General features: G+C 37.3%; 1 protein-coding gene across 7 annotated transcripts in view; it reads left to right on the top strand.

The window, feature by feature from the left end:
• The window catches only part of smoc1 (SPARC related modular calcium binding 1), a 48,527-nt gene that overhangs the window by 14,664 nt on the left and 24,222 nt on the right, over positions 1–9,641 (top strand). For 4 of the 7 annotated variants that reach the window (XM_026285378.1, XM_026285376.1, XM_026285377.1 and 1 more), the window contains exons 4-9: positions 2,048–2,160; positions 2,581–2,680; positions 4,734–4,784; positions 5,772–5,819; positions 9,210–9,299; positions 9,422–9,502. In XM_026285378.1, the coding sequence (XP_026141163.1) occupies positions 2,048–2,160; positions 2,581–2,680; positions 4,734–4,784; positions 5,772–5,819; positions 9,210–9,299; positions 9,422–9,502 (483 nt within the window). The remainder of the gene's footprint in view (positions 1–2,047; positions 2,161–2,580; positions 2,681–4,733; positions 4,785–5,771; positions 5,820–9,209; positions 9,300–9,421; positions 9,503–9,641) is intronic. The other 3 variants (XM_026285379.1, XM_026285380.1, XM_026285381.1) reach the window with 3 other exon arrangements.

Here is a 9,641-nt window from a genome sequence, read left to right as displayed (position 1 = left end):
GTAGCATCATGCTAAAGTTTCACAAATGCCATTGCATAGTGCTAATTATGTAAATAGTTTACATGCATTCAACTGTGATTAACTCATCCCATTCGCAATAAGTCATCATTTAACAGGGGTTTACAACGATAAAGTGGTTAGTATTCATCTGGTCATGTGATTTCAATATGTCTGCCCCCATGAGGTGATCCGCTCCATGTAAAATAAAAAAAGCTTTCATAAAGCTACTCAAACGACTAGAGTCTTCATCTCATGTGAGTGTACATGATTTATTTATTTTTTAAGTACTATTCACTTCTTTGTATAAAAGTTTTTATTTATACTTTTAACTTTTAGATTAATTGACAAAGTCTAAATTTTTCCCTCTCTTTTCACACCTTTTTTTCTGTTTGAATTGGGATGCAGTTTTGTCATTCATGTGTTGGCATGAAGGTGGCCGATCTCAAATCAAGGCAGCAGGACACATCTGTGTGTATGTCAGTCTAGAGAGAATATACAGTCCCCGGAGCATTAGAGCAAACTACCTAGGAAGCGCGTATGTCCACTGGTATGCATGTAAGTTTTTGCAGCCCATGTTCGCATGCTCAAAGACAGATTGACTGGCTTTAAGTCAAGGTCAGCCTGGATCATCAATTTCTTAGACTGGATTGTGTAAAGCGGTCAGTTAAAAGTGCCAGGAATCATAGACGGAGGGTGAACCACCTCCAGGATAAGGCTAAAAGTAGCCTATTGTTAGTATAATCTATTAACTACACACATCAAAAACCCATTGTTTTAGGCAAGCACCAGATATTATGGAAGTCATGTAAAATGTTTTTAATATGACTGAATTTGTATTTAAAGGAACAGTTCACCCAAAAATGAAAATTCTGTCATTAAATACATTGTGGAACTCTCATGAACACGTGTCAAAGACTGACATGGTAAAGAAAGAATAGTTGAATAAAGTTGTTATTTTTGGGGGGGAATGGTGATTGTAGCCCACCTGCCTCTCTCAGCCAATTGGTCACAGACTTTACAGATTCAACAGGTGTTTCTTGTTTTCTGCATCATGGATGATTTTAGCTCATCTGCTTTCAGACATGCAGGACAGATTTGTAATTTGTGTCTTTGTGTTTTTAATATGCTTACGTTTGTCTGGGTTGTATTTTTTTGTAAGTCTGTGCTGAGGACTTAAATGTGAATGGCTTAAAAGACAAAAGTGTGAAAACTGATTACGTGGTTTTTAGCTTCCCCACATCTTGGGTGCAGCCCAACACTGAAGTCCAACTTGTGAGCATTGTTTATTTGTCTTAGAATGACTAAATACTTTGTTTTCATACAAAACGTCCAAGTGCTTACATGCTGGAACACGACTCTCAGCGTTGACATTTCAAACTTCATATTTTCCATCCGTAGAAGTTTCAAGATTAAGAATCTTCATGATGCATCTCTTACCGCAAGTGATGAGGTTTCTCTTGAAGGCTGTTTAATGTGATGGATTTTCCAATAATCCTATCTTCAGTAATGCTTGTGTTAATTGTCAGGATTTCAGCAGTCATGGAAATATCAAGCTATTTTAAAACGGTGATTTTCAAGTCTGGAATACTTATGTTCATTAATAATATCTTTAAAAGGTCATGGAAATGGTATGGTAATTTCCATCGACTTTTTCTAGTTGTTCAGATTGAAAATATACAGTAGTTGGTATCTGAGAGTTACATTTCTGTAAAAAAAATATTTTGAAGGACATTCAAAATACCTATCCTCAGTGGAGTTCATTGGTCTAAAAGTATAGGAAAAATGTGGGAGTGTGTTTGGTGTCTTATTGTATGTGATTTTCCCATGATTTTCCCTTATATATAATTCAGTTTATGCATTCCCTAACAAGCAAAATATAATGAATTCAAGGTATATTTTATTAAAAGCTCTATCAGAATCAAATCCATGACATTCCCATTGACATTCCCTAGAGTTATCTACTAAAAGTGTCCGTATTAAAGCAAATATTGTGAATGTTTTGAACGTCAAGTGTGTGTAATTAGACATATCTGTATCTATATTGCAGAAGCTGGCCAGACGAAATGTCGGACTGAGAGGATTCAGGCTCTGGAACAGGCCAAGAGGCCACAGGAATCAATTTTTATCCCAGAATGCAATGACGATGGAACATTTGCCCAGGTCTGTCAGAGTTCCAGACCGCTGCACTTTATGTGTTGCTTCTGACATCGACAAATCTTTAAGCAAACCTACCTAGTGAACAAATTAGCCTTCCAATATCTTCCCCAGCGTCCCAAAAAAATCACACTTCCCTGTGTTTCTCATCAGCACGGCCATATAGGGAATTTGAATGGAATGTGTACATTAAATCGCATTTATAGACTCGCAGCCTCTATTTCACCTGCGCTGTACTTTGTTAAACAACGATCATCCAGTCCGCCTAAGCTTTTAATGCCTCATCGTTTATGAGAGCCATTTTTCACCCTGAATAATTGTATTCCCCCAGCGCAAGTGCTGGGACGTTTTGTGTGGGTCGTCCAGGAGATACAAGAGCGGTTACTGGAATTTCCTCTCACCTCTATCCGTCTGTATCTCCTCCAGGTCCAATGTCACACCCTCACAGGATACTGCTGGTGCGTGACGACAGATGGCAAGCCAGTCAGCGGCTCTTCTGTCCAGAACAAAACACCAGTGTGTTCAGGTACTGTATGTATGCAGATAGCATCTCTAGACGGTTTGCTTGGATTATCGCTTTGTGTTTAGGTCGTGCTGAAAAGCAGAACCACTAAGACATCAGGTGCCTCGGTCAAGAAGTCGTGCCTGTAGTCCATCACTTTCAGAGCCATTAGACTTTGTTTGATTTAAATTGTGCTCTTTGTTTTGATGGAGTCAGCGTGATGTTAAACTCTAGCCACCACACTGTTTAGTTTACTTCTACTGTGTTTGTGCATGGAACCAAGAGGTGATGGATAATATCCTGGAGGACTTAGGCTGACTCCGAAAGTTCATCCATTTCTCTCTTTACTTTTCGGGTTCTGCATTTCTGCTTTTCTCTCTTTCTGTCTCTTTCCAAATGCACACTCTATCAGTCTCTGTCTTCATCAGTTTCATTCTCAACTATTTTTTCCTTCTTCTCCATCATTGCTTTCTCATTCTCTCTTCATTGTATAACTGCTTTCAGCAGAGGGTTGGAATGAGGGAGCTTTTCTCTTCTTAAATGAATGGGAACACTTTGCTCTAATGGCCATGATTGTTCTGTTGGAGATAACACCACCGTCTCCTGCCAGAACTGGATCACATTATGATTGGAGCACCTGGTTGTAGTTTTTTATTTTAGTGTCTTGACATTTTATGATTACATGCTATATTATGCTTACCTAACTTTGATGCTACATTTCACCTAGCTTTCTGGATGACACGTCCAGCTGTCACTTGTCAGGTTTTTTTTTTTTTTCTTGTTTTTGTTTTGTTTTTTAGCATTTCTGCACCACTAGTGGCACCAAACAGAATTGCAAAATGATATACAGGAAGTCCATGCTGTTGTTCAAATCAATGTTATTATATTAGGCCACTCAGATTGACAGCAATATGTCATTAGCAACACAGAGTCACAGGCTTCTATTAGAATAACATGCTATCATACTTTTTCTGTAGTATGCAGTGTGCACAGTATACTTTAACTTTAATATCTTCATGGATGGAAACAAATGGATTATTATTACACTTGCAAACATACTACAGTATAACATGCCCCACCGCCATGCACCCAACTTTACCTATCATTTCCTTTGTGAGAATTAAACCAGAAATAATAGAGTGCTGCTGTTTTTATGTATTTTTGTAAGCGTACCCAAAGTTAGCATCACCCTGGTTCCCTCTGAGAACCCAATTATATTTTCCCATTGGAGAATTTTTGACAACCCTTCCAGTCTTTTGCGAAAGCTTGATTTACAATAGTTTGCAAGAATGCAGTTTTAAACATTGTAAAAGTGAAGAAGATGTGTTTATCTGTTCAGCTTGTTGATGTTTAAAGGGATAGTTCACTCAAAAATGAAAATTCTGAAGACATTTCGTTCACACAAATTAAGATATTTTTGGTTAAATCTGAGAGCTTTCTGATCCTACATAGACAGCAACACATCGTAGCTTTATAAAATAACGGCTAAACCACTGATGTCACATGGACTATTATAATGATGTCCTTATGACCTATATGTTGTGTTGTTGTCTATGTAGTGTCAAAAAGCTTTAGTCAAAAATATGTTTTATCTATGAATGAAGGTGTAACGTTTTTGGAACGACATGAGAGTGAATAATTAATGACAGAATTTTCATTTTTGGGTGAACTAACCCTTTAATGTCCCTGCATTCCCATTAACCCACTTGTTAACAACCACTTTCAGCATTTTTTGAGGGAATTATTGAAAGTTTCTCAAAATTTATCAACTTTTAAGTTTTTTACTGTCTAATACTTGTTTAATATGTTCCTAGATTTTCCCCCTGTTGCTTGTTGTCCTGCATAAGATTCTGCTTTGCAATTTTAATGTTGTATCATTCAAAAGTAAGTGATTTACATTGAAGTGTCAACCAGTGGTGTGTTGCAATAACATCACACCCAAATGAATTATTTGGCTTCAAACTTGGCCCAGTGTTCTACATCTCATGAATGTTCAAAAGATGGACCAGTCCTGTCCCAGAAATGAGTGAATCCCATGAATCACCACTTAAGTGAAATGTCTTGCACACGTTTGCAGGAAACTTCCGTGAATTTATGGGAACTCATGCTGGGACAAGTGGATTGTCAGGTAGTAAATTTCATTCCAAATAGCCCTTTTGTACAAAGTTGTCTTTCTCTCCAGCATTTTAATTGGTTTAACTATCTAATCTTGAATTTATGCATGCTTTTAATCCTGAGCGTTTGCACGTATTTGGATCAATGTGATTGTTGATTGTTTGTACATAACTACCCCCTCCTCAATGCATTTAATCTTTTTTTTGTGTCACACTGAAGTGTGTTTTATTCATGGATTCTCAATCCTGGAAATTTGTCTTGCTGCAGAAATTAGTTTCAACACAAATTAAACACAACAAGCTTATCATAAATATCTAAACGGATGTCTACACAGTGGGCTTTGTCCTGACATCAAAAAAAAAAAACACATATTTTAGTACAATTACAATATAAATACTCAAAACAATTGCTTAAAAGCTAGTGTGTTAGAACAAGGTTGGAACTATATTCTGCAGGAAGGTGTGTCTTCAATATTATTGCCAATAACAATAACAGTAATTAATAATATTATAATTCATAATAAAAATGAGATAAGAATAATGGATCTAAGTAATTGTAACCATTTTTGTGGTGATTTTCACTACCTAAATAAAATATGCAATTATTATTATATTTATTTATTTATTTATTTATTATCTGCTATGAATTTAATGCACTCAACACCTGGAATAACATGGGGTTGACAGTACAGGAAACTTAATTTCTAGATAATAACATTTCAGCAGTGAAAATGTGGTTTCAGAGTGGTCTGTTGGATTTTTGGAAGGTCTTTTATTTGTTTGTTCTTGAACTGATTCCTGTTTCTCTTATATGTGTAAGATAAGATGTCATTTGTACCACTTGTATCACTTGCATTTTGTAATCTTTTGTATGACTTTTCTAGTGCATGCTGTGTTCCTACAAGTGCAAGTTGTACATATTTTAACCTGTTCTCCCAAAGTTGAGTGGTTACTGAAATGCATTGCTAAAGCCGAGTAAACATTCTGCTCTCTCTTCAAAGGGTCAGTAACCGATAAGCCACCAGGACCTCCTAGCTCTGGCAGAAAAGGTGAGTTGAATTTCGCAGGATTGTGAGTGTGTGTGCTTATGTATGAGAGATATTGAAAGCTAACAAATCAGGACATTAACCTGCACGATTACTAAATGTTGCGTTTCTTGCCTCGTTTTATTTATGTAGGATTAAATGTGTCCACACATTCAAAAATATGTCAACTGTTGCCTCATATTTCTCTGACATGTTCATTGGCCTGACTCTGACTCAACTTTCTGTCAAGCTTTTACTTCAGACTTAAGTTTCTCTAAGGACCGTAAAGTATGAAAACCTATTCCAGTTGTTCCATTTAACAGCCAGTGTAAGAACTTAGCACACATCAAAGGCTGGGCTTTGCCAAAGCCCCACCAGTCTCTGTTACAGCAGTGAAATCTCAAACAGCTAATATAGATGTTAACAGCAGCAATGGCAGGCACCTACTTATATGGGCCCTAACTCAGGAAAGCCAGATTGTCATTTACAGGTCCCGAGGGTTGTGTATAGGGGTTTGAGAGTACCTTTAGGTTAGTATCGCAGGGGTGGGAGAAGGTTGTGTTGGGAATGTGAGATAGGGTTTTTGTATGGAGTTTGCCTGTGTTCTTTTCAGATCTTGTTTCACCTTTTCTGCACTGGGCTGCAATCAAGACAAAGTGCATGTGCAACAGATGTTTATGTCACCAGCAGGTGGACGGTGGTTGTGTGACACTGTATGTGAGTCTCAAATATTCATCGTAGGGTTTAGGATTATAAATGCCATTCACACTTTTGATAGCATAATTAATCTTTAGTAATAAATACAAAGTTCTGTCATGGAACTCTAGGTCTAACTCAATCTGATATAATCACATCATTATTTACGCAATGCAGCTGATTGGTTCTTTTTGTACCAGCAGCCAGTAAGCCTGATGCTTAACATTCAAATACTTGGCTATAGTCCTTGCTGTAGAAGTTGCAGTGTGCTTCAGAAACCCTCCCCCTTCCCCAGCTCCACCTGTATAGATCTGCAATGGGGTGATTTCATGCATGTTATAAATGGGGGTTATTTTATGGATGTTACATGTGCAGTTTTTCTTACATGCTCACAGCAGCATGTCTGTGAATGTATTGGCAGCAGCAAGTCTCCGTATTTGTTCGGCCGCAGCAGCAGCCGAGTAGCAGATCTATTCCACCAAGACCAAACTCATTAACTTTGCTATCTATATTACCATGCTAAACTCTTAGAGAGTTGTCATGACAGAACTATAAACCTTTTGAGAAATACCTACAATAAGTTGTGAGGTTGTTAAAGGTAAAGATTCTTATCAGTTATTGTATTTTATGCTTTAAAGCTACAAAATCACATGTAGTTGGTTAGTCTAGCTTGTCTGAATGTAAAAGAACATATTTAGAAACATTTCTCAGTGGCTACATTTACACACACAATTTTTGGTTCAATCAGACTGAATTCATTCCGAATGATGAATCTGATTGTAGTGTTTACATGAACGCAAAAATAAAGTGATTGAGTTGATGTGCGCGTTTATACAGTATGTCTCAAGCTTCTAAACGGAAATTGATGTCTTTTTTTACATGCGCACACTGCACAAATATAGTTTCTCACTGTTTGCACATAATTACCACTCTTCTACATGATTTCTTTATTTGTTTTTAACAGCAGAAATAATATTTGTCCATTTATATATAGGCTACATATAAACTGCTGTGCCATGCTGCTCATAAATAAATAAAAAAAAATTACAAAATTGCCCCTCCGGGTTGCCTGTGGATGAGTATCCAAAACAAGGTTGTCTTGCTCCACTTCACAGTTGCCGCGCGAAAAGAGTTATATAATGACAGGACATGCATTTATACAACACTTTATTCAAAATTAAGAACCGCTTGTTCCGCGCGTCATACGTCATTACATTATCTCTACGTCATTGCACATGCGCAGTCCTTTCAGTTTCGTGTTTCAATCCGATCAAGTGTTTACGTTCATTCTCAATCATATTAGAAGAGGAATATTCCACCCACTTCAATCCGATTTAAATTTCATTCCGTTCGAGCTCAATCGGATCAATTAAGGTGTATTACATGAAGGCTTTTCAGTCCAATTGAGCTTTCAATCCGATTACAAATGGATAATTTATTTTTGCACGTAAACATAGCTACTGATGGAAACATCCTCTAAAGTAGGGGTCATCAAACTTGGTAGAGCCAGTGTCCTGCAAAGTTTAGCTCCAACCCTAATCAAAAACACCTGAACTAGCTAATCAAGGTCTTGCTAGGTGTACTTGAATCTTTCAGGCAGGTGTGTTGAGGTAAGTTGGAGCTAAACTCTGTCGAAAACTGGTGTTCTGGTGATTTGTGCTACCCTTTCAGATTTTACTACCCCCCATTAAAAGAGATGGTAGCATTTGACACGCAAAAAAATGCTTCCTATCAGATTTAGCTTCAAGCATGATATTAATGTGGTGTGAGGCTTTATTAATCTGTATACCTACCCCAACCCTAAAACGACCCTTAAAGTATTACAAATATAGTGTTGGTAGCATAATCTGATAGGTAGCATTATTTGTTCCATATTTATCCTCCAGGACAGGGTCTGGTAAACCAAGCTCTAAAGCCTAAAGCACAATAGTGATTTAACATTTGCAATTCTAAATTCACTACAGGTGAGAGAATTCATTGTAATTTTTAATTACTAATAACTGAAGTTGGTTGGTTTGATTTAAGGTGTACAATTTTCTTACTGAAATTATTAAGTGGCTGTCAGTGTTGCTCTTAACCACAGAACAAATTATCTGACTTAGATGTGAAAATAGCTTTAAAAATATATTTTGACAGAGAGATCATATTACTGCTGCATCAGCACATATAAACATTTATTTTAAATGTAAACAGTGGACAGGGAAAGATAATTGTCACATGGACTGTAATTGAGTACAGCGAACTACATGTATTCTATGAACTGGTTTCACTGCCACCTTATTGTGGCTTTAGCACTGTGGCTTTGGCCCCTCGACTGCCGGGGCCTACAATGCTGTGAGCCACAAGGGAATCAGCCAGAATGCAATAGAGCAGAAGTGGGTAAGTACTGTAGGACATTTGACATTTCTCATTTATCATGAGAACTTTGAGTGTAAAATAATCCACTATTGCCTTTTATACATTTGAATTAGCATTTATCTAAACAATATGTATGTGAAAGCTAATTTGTGCATTCTGATAGATGTGTGTGTGTGTGTGTGTCTTTTACTGATTGGATGAACACTGTAATTTATCTGTGTTTTCTCACTTGTTATTTCCTCACTTTGTATCTTCTATCCCTCACCCACTTTGTTTTCTGTGCTATTGGCCGGGCCATGTGCAAATCCCAATCATTCAACAGTTGTGGAGAGTAGATTGTATTAACCTCAATAATGGTAGTCTCTTTCCGTTTCTTTCTCACCCTCAATCCAGATGATGGCTCCAAGCCCACACCAACCATGGAGACGCATGTTGTCCCAGACGGTGACGGTAAGTTCGGACCCCATGCAAAAATAAGCAACACAGGCAACACAAAAACAAAACACGAGTCTTGCATTTATGGATATGACTGATTACAAGTGCAAATCAATTTTATGTTGTGTTTTAAACAGAGATTACAGCTCCAACGTTGTGGATTAAGCAGCTGGTGTACAAAGAGAACAAACAGAACGGTTCAATCAGTAGGAAGCCAGGTCAGAATCTCTATCTTTCTGTCTGTCTGTCTTTCTATTGTCATCGTCCATGTGTAAATCTGATATTCTGATATATCAAATTCAGTTGTCTCAGAACAGACATGCCTGTCTACAGCTGATTTGATTTATTATACATACA

This window comes from Carassius auratus, chromosome 17, assembly GCF_003368295.1.
Source record: "Carassius auratus strain Wakin chromosome 17, ASM336829v1, whole genome shotgun sequence".
Lineage (NCBI taxonomy): Eukaryota > Metazoa > Chordata > Actinopteri > Cypriniformes > Cyprinidae > Carassius > Carassius auratus.
Note: the sequence above shows the minus strand (reverse complement) of the source record. Positions and strands in the feature narration are given on the sequence as shown.